This window comes from Ziziphus jujuba, chromosome 5, assembly GCF_031755915.1.
Source record: "Ziziphus jujuba cultivar Dongzao chromosome 5, ASM3175591v1".
NCBI classification, from domain to species: Eukaryota; Viridiplantae; Streptophyta; class Magnoliopsida; order Rosales; family Rhamnaceae; genus Ziziphus; species Ziziphus jujuba.
In genome coordinates, this window is record NC_083383.1 from 11,641,235 (window position 1) to 11,660,164 (window position 18,930).

At 32.4% G+C, this 18,930-nt stretch overlaps 1 protein-coding gene across 1 annotated transcript; it reads left to right on the forward strand.

The window, feature by feature from the left end:
• The first annotated feature begins 10,981 nt into the window (after window positions 1–10,981).
• On the forward strand, window positions 10,982–15,181 carry LOC132803707 (probable leucine-rich repeat receptor-like protein kinase At1g35710). Its single transcript, XM_060817070.1, has 2 exons — window positions 10,982–14,344; window positions 14,738–15,181. The coding sequence occupies exons 1-2, from the start codon at window positions 11,053–11,055 to the stop codon at window positions 15,112–15,114; spliced, it is 3,669 nt and encodes a 1,222-aa protein (XP_060673053.1). The 5' UTR covers window positions 10,982–11,052; the 3' UTR covers window positions 15,115–15,181.
• Window positions 15,182–18,930: the final 3,749 nt, after the last annotated feature.

An 18,930-nucleotide genomic window follows, 5' to 3' on the forward strand; every position in this document is an offset into this window, starting at 1 on the left:
ACTAAGAAGTTTAGAGTGTCTATTGGGCAACTGCAATCCGTTTCTCAATTATGAATATTGTTTCCAGGAATTTCGTCAGGCCCTGGTGGTTTTGTACCACCCCTTTGGAGAACTTGGGATAAATAATAATAATAATATAAATAATTTTTTTTTTTTAAAAGGAAGGATAAATGTGGCATTGCAATATGCAACATATGTAGACCAAAAAATAGGATTGCAAAAAACAAGACAACCTAAAATATGGTAAATATTTGAAATGGTTATGGCAAAGCTATTTATAAAGATTTTAATGGGCTTTTAGTCAATGAACTCATCTATTTTTGAATTTATTAGTGGTTAAAGGTTTTTATTATAGTGGTGATATAATCTCATACAGGCACAAAGGTATAGAAAATTTTTAAGGTGATCTAAAAGTCAAAAAGAAGAGTGTAGAGAATGGTATCGTGAAAGAAAAGGCAAAATGGGCGTGGCAGGAACGCCACACCGCTCTCAAAAATGCAGATGAGTTCAAACGTTAATGCATGTGGCCCTGATTCAGTAAAGACTGAGGATTCATCCCGAGAAAGACGTATAAGCATCGGTTTGACCTGGCTACTCGATATTATTCGTCTTTTAAGTCAAGCAACGACTTATAGAAGACGAGTGTATATGTAGAGCCTGTTAGGTCACCATCAATCATGCCAATTGATGACTTAGTCAATTAATTGCAAATTTTAAATACATGTATATAATTTTTCTCCCATGAAGTCTTGACGATTTTTTTATTTTTTATTTTATTTTATTTTATTATTATTATTATTATTATTTTTTTGGGGAGGCAATGCAGTATCCTTTTAAGAATACACGTTGAAATATGCCCGCATGAGAAAATTACCAGGGATACAGTCAGGTCCTGTTGCTTTTGTATCACCCCTTTGGAGAACTTGGGATAAAAAAAATACATATATTCATAATAATATAAAAAATAAAAAAATAAAAAAATAAAAAACAAAAAAACAAAAGCAAGGATAAATATGGAAATTGCAATACGCAATATATGTGTGGACCAGAAAATAGGATTGGAAAAACCAGGACAACCTAAAATATGGTTAGTATCTGAAATAGTTATGATAAGGCTAGCTTTTGTTCTGTGAACTCATCTATTTTTTGGACTATTAGTGGTCAAAAGTTTTTATTATAGTGGTGGAATAATCTCATACAGGCATAAATGTATAGAGAAATTTTAAAAACTAAAAAGAAGTGCAGAAAACGGTACCATGAAAAAAAGGACATAATGGGCGTAGAAGGAACGCCATATTGCTATCAAAGAGGCAGATGCGGTCGACCGTTAACGTATGTGACCCTGATCAGTAGAGGATTCATCCTTGTGATAGAGAAAGACATATAAACATCAGTTTGACCAAGCTAGTCGTCGGATGGAATTAGAGTTGTCAAGGACTGGTGGAAAGTTACATAACTTCTAAAACAAAAAGATATATATATATATATATATATTTAAATTATTAATAAAAATAAAAATATATATATATACATATATATTAAGTAATTCTATAGAAAAATTTCAATTTTATCATACATATATAATTTAAAAAAATTATCCATAAGTCAATTTTTTTTTAAATCAAAATAGAACTCTATTTTTTTCAAATCATGAAACTAATCTATAGTTGAATTAATATTATACATTTTACCATTTTTCCTTTTAATATATAAAATTAACGAGAAAACAATAAAGAATTAACATCTTCTATCAATCTCTATATGTTTATTGGATACTAAAAAACAAAAAGAAATAAAATGAAAAAAACGAAAGAAAAACAAATTAATGTATATACGTCTAAAGAATATATGATTAGACTTATGAATTATTAATCGATATTAAAAATAAAAAAAATTTACATAGTCTCCTTGAGAACCATCCCAATATGTTTTCGTTTCGTAATTGACCATGTAAAATATTATTGAATATTTGTGTATTATGATGGATGAAAGAAGGTTTAATTTTTTTGTTTTATATGCAAGTTTAGATTAATTAGGATTAGGCTAAATAGATAACATCTAGTATTTATGAATTTATAAATTAATAAGGCAAATTTAGAAATTGAAATATAATTCGCATTCAATACAAATATTGAAAATAAATTGACAAATTTCTTAGGGGGGCCACATTTAGATTTACATTCAATTATACAAATATATTTACATAAAAAAAAAATCAAAATGTTAGGGGATCCTGGGGCCCATGGGTTGTTCGATAATGCAAGTCGATGTTTTTCGTCCTTTTAAGTCAAGCAACAACTTATAGAAGACTAATGCACGTAAAGCCTGCTATGTCACCACCAATCAAGCCAATTGATGACTTAGTCAATTAATTGGTGCTGGAAAAAAATCTAACATCAGACGTCTTTGATTGTACGAGCGTGTTACGTTTTAGATTGAAAAAAATAGAAAAAATAATAATAATAACAATTGCAAAAATAAAATAAAATCAGATGATGGTATTTAATTACAGAAAACAAACAATTAAAAAAGTTCAAATGCCTTAATGATTAAAGAATTTTAATCAACTAAAAAAAAAATAAGAACAATACTAATAATAATAAAAATTAAAGCCAACAAAATAGGGCCCAAAGACCAGCACAAAATTAAATGGCTAAACTAAATAATAGGTGGCCTAAAGGTCAACACTAAATAATAAGCTGCCAGAAGGTCTGCTCTGTAATGAAAATTATAATTAAAAATGAGAAAATTATTCTAGTGTAAAAAGATGTAATAGAAGTTCAAGTCTATTTCATGAGCAAATAAGGCTTCAATATATAGTAAGAAAAATAATACACAAATCTCTTACTTTTTTCAATGTGGGATAATGGAAAAACTTTAATTTTTAAAATCCAATTGGTTTTCTTTCTCATAATCCATGTGGGATATTTTTCCTTATGCTTCCTTATTACTTTAGGCCAAAAATATTGGTACAAACATTGCCCCTCATGTTTCATTAAATTAGAATAATTTAATGAAACATGTAAAATTTCAATTTTTCAATCTCAGCTCTCTATATTAGTACCCTACGATAGCCATCGGCATGATCATGTTGGTCTTCTGTCTGGACCAGAATCCCTTTGGATCATGCTTCATAGTCACACAACCAGTCATCTTTAAAATGATTTTTTCAATAGTTCCTAGATCCATGTAACACCCCATCCCGAATCATGTCGGAATTTTTGCACATTGACCGAGGTTGACCGTTGACCGAATGGGTCAAAAGTTGACTTTTTGATCCGATTGGAATTCTAGGTTGATTGAGGTACCGTTACGAAGTACACGTTGGCACGAGTTCGGAGACTGGTAGCACGTTGAAAACGGAGCTATGGTTTGAAAGTTATGAGCAAAACAAGTTGAGGTCCAAACTGTCCAAGGGGTGCCGGAGTTGACTTTTTATTCATGCAAGGTTGAGCTTTGACTCATGCATGGTTGTGAAGTGCTTGTCGATACGAGTCCGTAGACTAGCGGCATGTCCGATTTGGACATGTGGTTTGAAAGTTATAGACCTGTAAAGTTTTTCAAATACCGTATTATTTTAATATTATTTTTTAAAACGCGTAACGATGTGCCACGTGTGACTTAATGAAGGTGACCATGTGTCACCATGTTGAGAAGCCACATGTCAACCATGTGTAAAATCAAATTATTTTTATTATTATTTTAAATAATAATATTTTTATTTAATTAATTTGAATTTATTTGTTTTACTTTCCCTTTTCTTTTTCTTTTTCTTTTTCTTTTTCTTTTTCTTTTCTTTTCCCCACGTGGGAAAACACCATTTCTTTTTTTTTTCTTTTTCTTTTCTTTTTTCCTTTTTTTTCCTTCTTCTTCCCCGAGCATGAAAACACAAAACACGCACAGTTTTTTTTCTCCCACCGCCCGTCCCTCTCTCTTTCCTTGCTGCACTTTTTCCGGCCACCCATAGTCCTCACGTGCCGGCCACCAAGGAAGCCCAGCCCGCCACGACCTCAGCCACCAAATTTCCCGACCTGTCGCCGCCTGACGCGCCCAGATCGGGCCGGCGGAGCCGGTGGCGGCCGGTTATATTTTTCCGGCGATTCTCGCCGTTTTCGACCAACCCAGCCCGTCCCATACCTCTATCCCACTATTTTCGACCCCTCTGAGTCCATTTGCGGGGTTAGATTGCCCAAAATCCCCACCGTTTGAAAGATCCCTCAAGTTTAACACCGGCCGAAACTTTCCGGCCACCTCCGGCGGAATTGGGGTCGATGGAGACCGGATTGGTAATCCTCGTCCCTCAAGCTTCGATTCGGTATATCATTCGCCTATTTTGGTTAACGTTTGTGTTTGATCCCCCGAGTACCGGGTATTATTTATCCGATTAAAATATTAATTTATTTGACTGTCTGTGAATTTTGTTCTAGGAGCACCGGTGAGTCGTAGAATTGATCCCGTGGTGGATCATAGGTTAATTGCGTGCTCAAGGTGAGTGACCCACCTTTAAAAATAGTTTTGGGGTAATTAATTGTATTTATGTGGTATTAAATTGATATATGTAAATTGTGCTCATGTGGTGTATTTTAAATACAATCGGAAAAAATATTATTTTATATATATATTTACCCATTGGTGCTAAATGAAATTTTGGGGTCATTAGAAATTCCCGATTTTTATTTTATTGTGATTAAATGGTATTTGTTACACATGAGCAAGTATTTTCAGTAATTAATTGCGTCTGGATTTTATGTCATTTTTGGGCAATTAATTATGTTTAATTGGTATTTAAATTATGCTCATGTGGTACAATTTGGTTATGGTTTTATTGTGGTTTAATTTATTTATTATGCATGAGCAAAGTATGTTTCGGTATTATTTGTACGTGGTTTTAAGTAATATTTTTCGGGCATAATTGGGTTAAATATTTTACGAAAATATTTGTTTAAATTTTATAAAATTATGCCCGCGGTATTTTTATGGTTGCATTTCGTATTTCGAGAAAATTGTGGTTTGTTGTTATCGCTGTTTCTTACCGGGTTGTTAAATAAAAATATGTGGGATGGTAAATGTGGTAATTTAATGTACTTCCCACGGTAATTTTGGAAAACGGTACGGTTGGTTATTAATGTTTATTTTTAGACGCACTCATACAGTATTGGTGTTCTGGTGTATGGTGTATGGACACGTGGTAGTGCGCGGTTATTATGTGGTTTAGCGCACGCTTATTACTTCACCCGTGAGTTGCCATTGGACCGTGGGCAAGCAAGGTTATTGTTGTGCGCAGCCGCCCCCCTCCTTGGCCGGGTTGATGGTTTTAGCAGCGGTACTGTCGGGACGCCGAAGTGACCGTTGCAGGTTTCTCTCTTTAACCCCCAGCCAGTCGGTGCTCGGGACGCTGGGTATCGGAAGGCATCACCGGTATGTGGTGTGGTGCGTCGGTGTAAATTGCAAATAATGTTTTAAACCCCCAAGGTGTTCTAAAATTATTTATTATAATTTATTGCAGTTTATTTATATTTGGGGTATTTATTTATTTATTTATTTATTTATTTGTTGTTTATTAAATTATTTGGTCCCTTGGTTTTCGGGGAGTACGTACATCGGGTTTTGTGAAAATGTTTTAAAAGGGGAACATTTCCAACGGAGTGAATAGTGAGGGTTTTGAGAGAAATTATTACTTCAAATGTTTATTTATTTATTTATTTAATTGTTCGGTATTGATTTATTAAATCCCTTTATTTGGTATATTATTTATATTAAAGGTGTTCAGTAGTTAGGGTCACTCACTGAGATGATTAGCATCTCACACTCTTAAATTTCGTTCCCCTAGGTCCAGGTTGGAGACGTGGATTGTCCGGGGCGAGCCCAACGTCTCAGTTCGTTGCCGAAGGTTCAAGAAGTTTTTCTTCCCTTTTTCCTCTCGAACTTGTACTGCTTCTTTATCTGTCGTTTTATAAATTCCACATGTATCTGTATAATGCTCTGTATACTGTATTGGACGTGTAGTTGTTTTTATGCACTGGGTTGCTGTTGTTGTTTCTTTTGAAGTGTTGAAATTTGTGGAATCAATTTGTAGTATCGTGGGAGGAATAAGGGGATGTTTATAGAAGTGTGTTTTCAATGCAGGTAGTTTGTGGTAAGTAAATCCCTTAGGGGAGGTGCTGCCGGATTTTCCGTTGGAAGGTTCGGTGGTATTTCCCTGGGATCAGGGCTTGTCTAGGGTTCCGGGGAAAGAATTCTGGACGGGTCCTGACATCCATGCTCTATTCATATTGTTTTTTTATCTTTGGCTATCCAAAGTCTCGGTTAGTCTGAAGGTTATATTGCCCATTCCTCCATCTAAGATTGTTGGGACTGGCCTAATATGGTTGAGAGATTCCATATCAACAATGCTTCTAGTTACGGTCTTGGTACATAAACGGTTGCCCCTCAACCTGAATTCGATTTGTGGCAAGTAGAAAAACATACAATTGACTCTTTTGTTCCACGTTTTCAACGTGTTTCATCATTGTTGATGCAACCATAAAGGACTACACTCTAGAAGATGCAGTCTGTGGAGTCACTATCGTTTTGGATACAGCTTGAGGGGCTAGCACTATGGTAGATTGAAAGTGCTACCGTGATGGATGGGACCCTAAAGGCCTGCATTCGAATAGGCGTTGATATAACTTGAGCGGCCTACATCGGAATGGATCTAGCCTCGGGAATAGTTTTGGGGCAAAGGCGGCCTTAGAGGTCAGCACTTCTGTAGGTGTTGGTGCAGCCTGGGGTCCCTGCAACTTAAATAGATGCGACCTGATAGGCCAGCAACCGGATAGAGGCTGCCTTGGAGGCCAACACGTCTGTAAACGTCGATACGGCCTGTGGATCCTGCAGCTGGATGGATGCAATATGGGGGGCCAATATCAGGGCTAAGGCAGCCTTGAAGGCCAGCACTCCTGTAGGTGTCAATAAGGCTTGGGGTTCCTGCAACTGGATGGAAGTAGTCTAGAGAGCCAACATCGGGGCAAAGGCAGCCTTGGAGGCCTACACTCTTGTAGGTGTCAATGAGGCCCGGGGTTCTTGCAACTGGATGGATATAGCTTGGAAGGCCAGCATCAAGGTAGAGGCGGCTTGTGGAGCTAACATCGGGATGGATGAGGCCTGATTGGCCAGCATCGAGGGAGAGGCGACCTTGGAAGCCTGCACTTGATACTCATTCTGATCATAAATTGGTCACATGCCTTTTAGTGTGGCTTGAAGGGCTTGTAACTGTTGGTGTATGAATTCGAATGATGCTGCCATCTTTCTGTTATGCTCTTTTACATTGTTACTCATCTGAAGTAAAATATCTCGAATGACTTTATCATCATTTGAAGTCATCTCAGCCTTTTAGTTGATGAGTCCCACCGGAGATGCCAAAAAATAATGCTAGGAAAAAATCCAACACCAGAAGTCTCAGATTGTGCAAGCGTGCACCTTCTAGATTGAAGAAAATAGAGAAAATAATAATAATAATAACAATTGTAAAAATAAAATAAAATCAAACAATTATATTTAATTGCAAAAAACAAACAATCAAGAAGCTTTCAATACCTCAATGATTAAAGAACTTTAAGCAACTAAAAAAAATAAACAAAAACAATACTAATAATAATAAAAATTAAAGCCAACGAAATAGGGCCTAAAGATCAGCATAAAATTAAATAGCTAAAACTAAATAATAGGTGCTTAAGGGCCAACACTAAATAAAAACTAAATAATAAGCGGCCAAAAGGCCTATTCTATGTTGAAAACTATTATTAAAAATGAGAGAATTATTCTAGTGTAAAAAGATGTAGAAGTTCAGGTCTATTCCATGAGCAAATAAGGCTTCAATATATAATAAGAGAAACCATCCATAAATCTCTTACTTTTTCGATGTGGGATAATTATAAAACTTTAATTTCTAAAATCCAATTGGTTTTCTTTCTTCTGATTCATGTGGGATATTTTTCCTTATACTTTCTTATTCCCTTAGGTAAAAAATATTGGTACAAGCAATTGGATATTTTAGAATCTCTAAAAAATTTTACTTCAAATTATTTCTTTTATTATAGGTTTATATGTATTTATATATATAAATACAATTTTTCTTTTTTGTTTTTGTGAATAGGTTTATATATATTTTTCTCCCATACAAAACTCTTGGATAAATTTTTGTATGGAATAATGTGTACCTTTTTAAGCATGTTGAAATAAAAATTCCTACTTATATATTCTGTAAAAAACAAATTTTGTTTCAGAGAAACTTTATCCAAGATATCTATATGTGAAAATGAGTATGTACATATTTTTAGTTACATCCTATAAGGTTCGTTAATGTATAAATAATCAATTCTCAATTTGGTTACCTTCCCTCGGAGAATATATATTCTTCATGTATCCAAACATTGAAGAATATTACTTACCTTGCCTATCTATCTATCCATAGACTAAACAAATTACGCATGTATAACTTTGTATAACTTGGATGTATAACTTTGAAAACGATTTTGTTTGACTATGCCTTCAGCAAAAAAAAAAAAAAAAAGAAAAGAGTTTGTTTGACTATGTTGCGAAGCTTATTAAAGTGGTTTACACACACTTACATTATCGGTACTTCTTACTTGCATTTAACATCTCTTATCATCATTTATAGAACGAATAATTTTTTCTTCTACTATAAAAAAAAAGTGGATAAGTAAAATCATGATTTGTAAAGACAAACAACTGGTTTGGATTTTATAAAGAATTATCTGTTTCCTTAAAATAATAAGTTAAAACGTAACATGGAGCAAAAGTTGAGCGAGCTCAGGCTGGTGGTGTAAGGGACCGTAATTAGAAGGTAGTGGAGCATTTTAAAGTCCATTTTGCAAACCAATCAGAAGCCATATATTTTTTTTCTTTGGATAGCCATATAATTTGATCTGAATTTTAAATATCTTTATTTTAATATATTTTATACTATAATTAATTAAATTTGTACGTAGTTTTATCATATATTTCATTGAAACTATTTCAAAAGTTAAAGTCAACATGAAAATACCTCCAAAATAAATATCAATTTTTTTTATTAATTACTTTATAAATCATATGAATAATTGTATTTGTGTTTTATAGTTTGTAATTATAATTTTATTTTTTTAGAAGATATTATCTATTGGTGCCCTTAAAAAAAAAAAAAAATTCTTGGATCCAACACTACTTTTGGGCTCTCTAGTTTGCCTCTATATTTAATTGAATGAACAATTTTTTCAATTGAGAATCTTATTTTTCATTTTGGTTTCAATTTAGACCCTCCATATTCAATTTTTTCAATTGAGATTCATTATTTTAGATTTTTCTTCAACATGTGTAAATATTAATGAAAATTTTGGTAAAAAATAAATGTCTCATAATAAATCCCATAAAATTTTGGTGTCTCCGAGTGAACTCTTATCGGAATTTGAGACTGCTTGCGACAGAAAGGAAAGTTTATTATCATTGAAAGTCTAAACCCTACCAGGCTACTACCACACAAAGGTTGAGGACGAGTAGCTAGGACTCTAATTAATTTTCATTTTTTTATCATAGATTCTAATTTTCTTTAAGTCCTTCCAAGCAGACTCTACGTAGCTTCTCTAAAAGCCATTACAAGAGCTTTCTAGCGTCGTTTATGCTTTTGACACTAGTCTGCAAATGACTCTGGCGAGCACTAGATCCGTGCCCCATGACCACAGTAACTGCGAAGTTGGTGGAGGAAGCTACAGGCGGCGACTTTGTGCATCCACACCGGTTGAAGTCCATGTTAAGTAACTCTATTCATCATCTTTGATGTAACCTAATTTTCTTCTCTCTTTTTATTTTTTAATCTTTCTGATGCATTATTTAACAAATGAAAGTCATTTACCAAAAAAAAAAATTAATAGAAAAATCAAATTTATAATAAATATGTTGAATTATAAACGAGACAAGTCTGAAGGTATAAATGAGCCAAATCGAGTGGAATATTAGCATTTTAAAATTGAGCTCATATAATTTTATGAGTGTTTAAGATTACAAAATTTTGAATGTTCAAGCTCATAAAATTTTGAATAAACTTGCTCAAGTTTGGCTTGGTTTGTTCATGAAAAACTTGAGCTTAACTTGGCTCAATTCATTATGATATAAAAATTTAAAAATTTGAATATTTGTTATTTTTAAAATAAAAATTTTAACATTAATTATTAATAAATTTCATTAATTCTAATAATTTTATTATAAAAATAAATTAAATTTTATTTTAAAAATTATATTATAAATTTAAGTACATTGAATATTTATAATGCATAAAAAATATTATTTATTTATTAAGTTTATAAATTTTTAAAAAATAAATTACTTTATTGTAAAGAGTAATTATTTATTGAAAAATATAATATAACAAGTAATAATAAAGAATGCTGTTGGAGTTGGATTAAAAAAAAAAATGTTACTTATTATTTTTTTAGATTCTCCAAAATTCCATGTGAAGATTAAAAATAAAACAAAATTTAAAAAAAAAATCTCAAAAAATTGATAAAGAGTGTTGGCAAAAAAAAATCTGATTGAATGGAATTGCAACAAATTATAAATTGAAGGTGCCAATTGCAACATTTTAAATCAACTTTAGTACTAAAATACAATTATTTCTTAATAAAATCACAATAACAAAAATTAAATTTTTGTTTTATTAGTTTTGCATATTTACTTTTTTATTATTATTATTTTTGAGAATTACATAAACACCTACTCATTGTATGCCATTAATTTGATCCAAATTCAACGTTGCAGTTTGGGGAGCACCAACCCCTTCTCAGTTCTCTCTCCGTTTGCTCTGATTTTTCATGAATGATGGGACAGGTAATGAGACATCCTGATGGGGACAGAACTGGTGGATTGAATTAATAATTAAGGTTAAATTCTTCTTCCATATTGTAAATTTCATTTTACGTGAATTATACGCGCAGCATTAATAGTTTGTAATACATATAGCTCCGAATCGGGGAAGAAACGAACAGCCATTGCAGACAACCATTAGTGTTGATCGAAGCCATGGTTTCCTTGTTAGGTAATCCACTGTTCAACAGACCATCACGATTGTTGATGATCATGTTAGCACTTTACATGTGTCTACTCCATCTTCCTTTTGCTGCTGCTGCTGCTAACAATAACCAAACAGCAACAGAACAACAGAGAAAGGAAGCAGAGTCTCTTATAAAATGGAAACAGAGCCTTGACAACCAAAGCCAATCAATCCTGTCTTCATGGGTGGTTGGAGTTGGAGACAGCGGCCAATGCAATTGGGTTGGAGTTTCCTGCGACGAGTCGACAAGGAGTGTGAGCCATCTCAATCTTTCGGGCTCTCGTTTGAATGGTACGCTTCAAAATCTCAGCTTCTCATTCTTTACCAACCTCATTAGCATCGATTTAGAAGCAAACCAACTTTATGGAGAGATTCCACTTAGTCTTTTTAATCTTCGCAGTCTGGTTTATCTTGACTTGGCAAACAACAGTCTTACTGGATTTCTTTCCCCAAAACTTGCAAACCTTTCCAGTCTCTCCCATCTCAGGTTATTTATGAATAAGCTCTCTGGCTCCATTCCTTCCGAAATAGGAAAGATGAAGTCTTTGATAGAGATTTCTTTACAGATTAACAAGCTAGAAGGTCCGATCCCTGCTTCTGTAGGAAACTTGACCATTTTAGAATCACTTTGGCTTTATCAGAATCATCTTTCTGGACATATTCCAACAGAAGTCCGGAACTTGGGAAAGTTAACCCTTATCGACCTTGGATCTAACAATTTTTCTGGTCCTATTCCTCGAGAAATTGAAGGAATTAGAAACCTTCAATCTCTTACCCTTCGTAACAACAGTCTCTCTGGTGCAATTCCTGCTTCCATTGGAAACTTGACCAATTTAAGTTGGCTTGATCTTTCATATAATTATCTTTCTGGACATATTCCAACAGAAGTCCGGAACTTGGGAAAGTTAACCCTTATGAGCCTTGGTTCTAACAATTTTTCTGGTTATATTCTTAGAGAAATTGAAGGAATTAGAAACCTTCAATCTCTTTACCTTCATAACAACCGTCTCTCTGGTGCAATTCTTGCTTCCATTGGAAACCTCACCAATTTAGTTCAACTTGATCTTTCATATAATTATCTTTCTGGGCATATTCCAACAGAAGTCTGGAAAATTGAAGGAATTAGAAACCTTCAAGTTCTTTCCCTTCGTCACAACAGTCTCTCTGGTGCAATTCCTGCTTCCATTGGAAACTTGACCAATTTAATTCGCCTTGACCTTTCATATAATTATCTTTCCGGAAATATTCCCCCAGAACTTGGAAACTTGGAAAGTTTAACTGATATGGCGTGTTCAACAAACCAACTTTCTGGGAGTATTCCTAAAGAAATTGGAAAGATGAGAAGCCTGGTATTTCTTGCCTTCGATGCCAACAATCTCTCTGGTGCACTTCCTGCTTCTCTAGGAAACTTAACAAATTTAATAGGTATTTACCTATTTCTAAATAAGCTTTCTGGACATATTCCTAGAGAAATTGGAAACATTACAAAGTTAAGTTTTCTTCAAATTCACAGCAACCAACTTTCTGGAAATATTCCAAAAGAAATGAATAACCTTGTTTATTTAACAAGTTTGCAATTGGCTTATAATAAGTTCACTGGCCAAATTCCACAACAAATATGCGGTAGTGGATCACTTGAGGGTTTCGGTGCCAATGACAACCACTTTACGGGGCCTGTCCCAAGAACCTTGAAAAACTGCAGCAGTCTCCGCAGAGTCAGGTTGGATGGTGGAAACCAACTGACAGGGAATTTAACAGAAGCTTTTGGTATATACCCACACTTGATCTACATTGATTTGAGTGGTAATAAATTTGACGGTGAGGTTTCACCCAAGTGGGGGCAGTGCCAAAATTTGACTTATCTCAACATCTCCAACAACAGAGTTTCAGGATCCATATCGCCTGCACTTGGGGAGGCAACTCGTCTGCAAGCGCTTGATCTCTCCTCGAATCATCTCTCAGGAAAGATTCCAGAGGAACTGCTAAACTTGAAGTCATTGATCAAACTTATACTAAGTGGTAATCAACTATATGGTGAGATTCCTTCTGGTATTGGAAAGCTAACTGATCTAGAGCAATTGCAACTTGCAGCAAACAATCTAAGGGGCCCAGTTCCGAAAGAAGTTGGAGAGTGCTTAAAGTTATTACAGTTGAATTTGGAAAATAACAAACTTGAAGGAAGTGTTCCTTTTGAGATAGCTACGATGAACTCTCTTCAAATCCTTGATTTAAGTTCAAATTTGCTGACTGGAGTGATACCCCCACAGCTTGGAGAAATGAAACGTTTAGAAACTTTGAATCTCTCGCACAATTCTCTTTCCGGTTCCATTCCATCCACTTTTGATGAAATGTCAAGCTTGATGTTAGTTGATATGTCCTACAACCAGTTGGAGGGTCCTATTCCCGATTCCAAGGCTTTTCGTGAGGCTCCTTTTGATGCATTCAAAAATAATAGAGGCTTGTGTGGTAATGTTGCTAGTTTAAAGCCTTGTGCAACGATCAATAAGAATCTCCACGGAAGAAAAGGCAACAAAGTCAACATATTGATTGTATTGATCCCCATTTTCTGTAGCCTATTTATCTTGTCCATCATTTTAGCACTCTTATACATTCTTCGCAGAAGAGTAAGGAAAACAAAAAATCAACCTGAACCTGAAGTGCAAAATGAGAATTTATTTGCAATATGGAGCTACGATGGAAAAATGGTGTATGAGAACATCATCCAAGCAACAGAGGAATTCGATTCCAAACACTACATCGGAGAGGGAGGATGTGGGACTGTTTACAAGGCTGAGTTAAGCTCAGGTCAGGTTGTTGCAGTGAAGAAGCTACACACAAATGTGGATGGTGGGATGTCTCATCTCAAAGCTTTTACTAGTGAGATTCGTGCATTAACAGAGATACGACATCGTAACATTGTGAAGCTATACGGGTTCTGTTCACATCCACGACACTCATTTTTGGTCTACGAGTTCTTGGAAGGAGGAAGTATTCGAGATGTACTGAGCAATGAGGAGAAAGTAAGATCTTTTGACTGGAGAAAAAGGGTAAATGTCGTGAAAGGTGTGGCTAACGCGGTGTCGTACATGCACCATGACTGCACACCGCCTATAATACATCGAGATATATCAAGCCAGAATATTCTGCTGAATGAACAACACGATGAAGCTCATATTTCTGATTTTGGGACGGCCAGGATTCTTAAAACCGAGTCATCGAACTGGACTTCATTTGCAGGAACTTTTGGATATGCTGCTCCAGGTGAGTTTTAATCTTTCGCCAGCCTTAAATATTTTATATATGATTAGTTTCTAAACTGTTGAGTTGAGGATTATTGGTAATGTTTTATTTGCTCATTTGTTTGGAAATGTAACATATTTTTATTACTCATATAGATGTATACAAGTTCGTCTTTTCACGTTGAAATGGAAATTAATTGTATAATTGACATATCTTTATTAAATATTAGTACTTAAGCCTTCAGATGATCAAAACCATGTGATTTTTTTTAATTTTTTGTTTATATGATTTATTTGGCTTGACATCAAATTATACTAGTCTTCCATGCATGCCAGATTTCTTATCGAAACTGTTTTACAATACTGAATTATGATAATCGATAATGCTGCCATACAACGACTTTCTTTCATGCAGAACTTGCTTATACCATGGAAGTGAACCAAAAATGCGATGTTTATAGCTTTGGGGTGGTAACATTGGAAATACTGATGGGGAAGCATCCAGGGGATCTAATCTCCTCAATTTCATCAACTCCTTCCTCATCATCCTCACAGCATGGCGAAGTATCTCTTGTGGATATTTTGGACCAGCGCATCTTGGCTCCTAAACATGACGATGAAGTAGCAGGGGAGGTGGCGTCTCTTGCTAAGATAGCATTGGCATGTTTAAACCGCAGTGCACAATGTCGGCCAACGATGAAAGAAATTTCTCAGGAGCTAATGTTGACTCGAAGGCTGCATTTGTCAAAAGTACCATTGCATCTAATTACACTTCCCGCTTCCTCAATTTAGCTAGAAGCTTTATGGTTTGAATATGGAATAATATTATATTATATATAAATGTTTACATTTTCGTTAATCTTGCAATAGATAGTGTAAAATGCGAATAAGGGCAGTAGTCTCATATTTGTCTTCACCGAGGAATACTATATGAGTATTTTGAATGTTTGTCTTCTTATCATGCGCAGCGTCTTTTTCAAGCCATAATGACATTTATCTACTGGTACAATTCTATTGGCTAAATATGACCGAAAATACTAATTCATTTTATTTTTGTTTTTGTTTTAAATATATATGCTAGTTAGCCTTATATCCAAAATGTTGATATAAAAAAAGAAAAAAAAAAGATAATATCTATCCCATGATTTGTTTACTAAATAAATCTGATGCACTATTGTTATTTAGGATTAATGCACAAAAAAAAAAAAAATGTTGGATTTGCTGGAAAGAAAAAATTAAAATAGGAAGTGCCCCAAATTAATTCTTGAAAATTTAAGCACTAAATGTAGATCAAGCATGCTGTCACTAAACCCTCAAAATGCTGGAACCTATGGGGCAGCTGCATGCAGTCCCTTGCTTTTTCGTGAACATTATTGTCACCACAAATGGTGTTAATATCCTGGGGCTTTTGCATTACACATACGTCGTGTTTTCGTTCTATAACCCGTTTGGATGGCCATATAATTAGACCGGATTAAGACTGTCGGATTGGATATATATTCGTACTATTTTTCGTTGTTAGCACTAAAAAAAGTTGGCTAAAAAAAGTTGGCCTAGATAGGATAATAAAACTTTTTATTTAAAATAATTTGTAATATAATTTAAAATAAAATTAGTTAAAAATATTGAACAAAAAATTTATTTCCAAACTTTTGAGTTCCATCCAAATCCAGTCTATGATAGGTCAACCCGAATTAGGAGTTGGTCAATAAAAGTCAATATCAGACAACCATAGCTATTATTAATTTAGAAATCTAAATTTTGAAGAAAACTACTTATCAAGAATTAGTTTTACCAAAATAAGTTTTCTTAAGATTTTATTTTTTATTAATTATTTTTTAAAATGTCTAGTTTGTACATAGATATTTAAGACTTATAAATAATTAATTTATTTGGATTTCAAAATTTGAAGATAATTTTTTTTTAATAAAATACATAAAATTAATTTTCCAAGGAAACTTAAAATGATACATTTCTTGAAACATTTATTTTCCACATTATTTTCTTAAATTGGGAGATTTAATTTCTCTTGATACCTACAATTTAAAAAAAAAAATTATCCAAATACAACAAAAAAAAATTCATTTTTTCAGAAAATTTGAAAATGTAAAATAATTTGAAATATAAATTTAAAATAAAATTAGTTAAAAATATTGAACAAAAAATTTAATTCCCAGCTTAGCGAAACTCCAACAATATTCGAGTTTCATCCAAATCCTGTCAATGATAGGTCAACGCGAATTGGGTGTTGGTCAATAAAAATCAATATCACTCAACCATAGTTATTATAAATTTAGAAAGTGTCAGAAATTTTTAAGAAAACTATCTCAAGAATTGGTTTTATTGGAATTAGTTTTTTAACATTTAATTTTTCATTAATTATTTTTTAAAATGTTTGGTTTGTACAAGGATATTTAAACTTACAAATAATTAATTAATTTTTATTTTAAAATTTAAAAATAAAATTATCTTTTAATAAAGTACATAAACTAATTTTCTGAAAAACTTAAAATGATATATTTTTTTAAAAATTTATCTTCCATATTAATTTTTTACATTGTGATTATTTTGAGACACATAATTTTTTTCTTTTAAAAATCATCCAAACACAATAAAATATATATATATATATATATATATATGTACTCATTTTTTCATCAAATTTTAGAATGGCAAACATCGCCTCAGGATAAAATGATTTTAGAATGGCAAAGTTTGTTTGGCAGGTAGGATGAGGATAGAACAGGATTAAATACTGCTATATCCATTTTTGGCACCATTTTACAGGAGATTAAAAAAAATCCAAGATTACAAAAATAATTCTAAATACATCATACAGATAAATTGGTTGGTTAAAGTTATTTCAGTACGGACAGCTTGAATACACGCCCTTTATTATTTTTCTTTTTCATTTTAATTCTTTATTTTTGGCTTTTTGTTTTGTTTTGTACGGTCATTCTTCTTCTGCTTTCATTTTCATTCTTTTTCTAAAATCTTTTTATCATCATTTATTATTAAATTATTATTTTGCATCAGTTTTGGTTTCAATTTTTTTTCTTACTATCTTTCATTTTCTTACTTTTCCTTTTTTTTTTCTCTCTCTTCTTTCTTTTAGCTTTTTTTATTTTTATCTTTGTTTTTTTTCCTCTTAAGTTTTTTTTTTTTTTTTTTGTCTTTTTTCCCTTTATATTTGTTTTTTCTCCTCTTTCAATTTTTTTCGCCTTTTTTTTTATTATCTTTGTTTCTTCCTCTTATCGGTGGTTGATTTAAGTTTTTACTTAGAAATATAGCAATTGTATATGAGAAAATTTTTTTATGTCTTAGTATATACAATTTTGATAAGTAATATTTATAATATAATAAACTAATTAGATAAGCTTTTGAAAAAATTATTGTATAAAGATTTATCTAATTTAAATAATTTTACTTAACTAAAAATCAACATACGATAAATTATGTTTATTTTAGTAATATTATCAAACACAGAATTAAGTTAATTTTTATCCAATCCAGTCATAGTCCTAATCCGAAATATAATCAAGTCATGTCATGTGTACCAGTTAGAGGCGTTTTCTCTGGAGCTTTGCAAAAATTTTTGAAAATATTTTTTGGTAAGAAAATCACCTATTAATAATTTTGAAAAGAGCATCTAATATGTGATTTTTACATAACACTTTCTTTTAAAAAAAAAAAGTGTTTTCTAAAATTTATTTTTTCTTTGATACTAATTAAAAGCCATAGGCCTCCGTATTTAAAGTAGTTTGACTAACATAGTCCATCCAAAACAATTATTTTAAATTCAAAGATGTGATTGAACCGCAAATTGTAGATTTAGGAAGTTCGGATTGAAAAGAAACAAGGAAACGTACAAAACATTAAGCATTAGGTTGCTATTTTCAAAATCCAAGAATTAAATTAAAGGAAACCAATTATAAATCAAAATCTAAAACTGGAAATACAAATAGATTGGTCTTTTTCTTTTGGCTCCCTGGAAATTAATTGATAGAAGGAAGTTCGTAATTGACAGAAATATCGTGTGCCCTTGCACTGGGTCTTCTTTTTTGGTCTTCTTAGCTGTAGTGTGGATTGGATTACTTTCTCAATCTTCATCATATACGTATAGCCTCTTCGAAATTTCCTGCAGTTGAAAAAAAAAAATTAAAAGTTCTTCGATTCCTTTTTTGGCATTGAGACGTAGAACTTCTAGGTATTTAAAATTTAAATATTAAAAAATAAAGTTTAAAATTATTAAAATAAATATAAAATTAATAAATTATAAATATTTAAATTAACAATAATGTTAGAAATGTCAAAATGTTCATATTTAATTAGTTTATTTTTCATTTACCTATATTTAAGGGTTCACTTGTATGTATTTATAAAGTATATAAATAATTCAACTAATAATATATTAAAATATTTCATTTGGTAAATAATTTTTATGAATATTTGGTGTCACTATTAAATTAATATATAAAACAATATAGATTTCTAATTTATAATTGTAATCTAAAATTCGAAATAAGGGTAAAATATATATATTTTTTTAAATAAAAATAATAAATGGTTTTAACTATCACAATATTCAATTCAAAGATGTGACTGGAC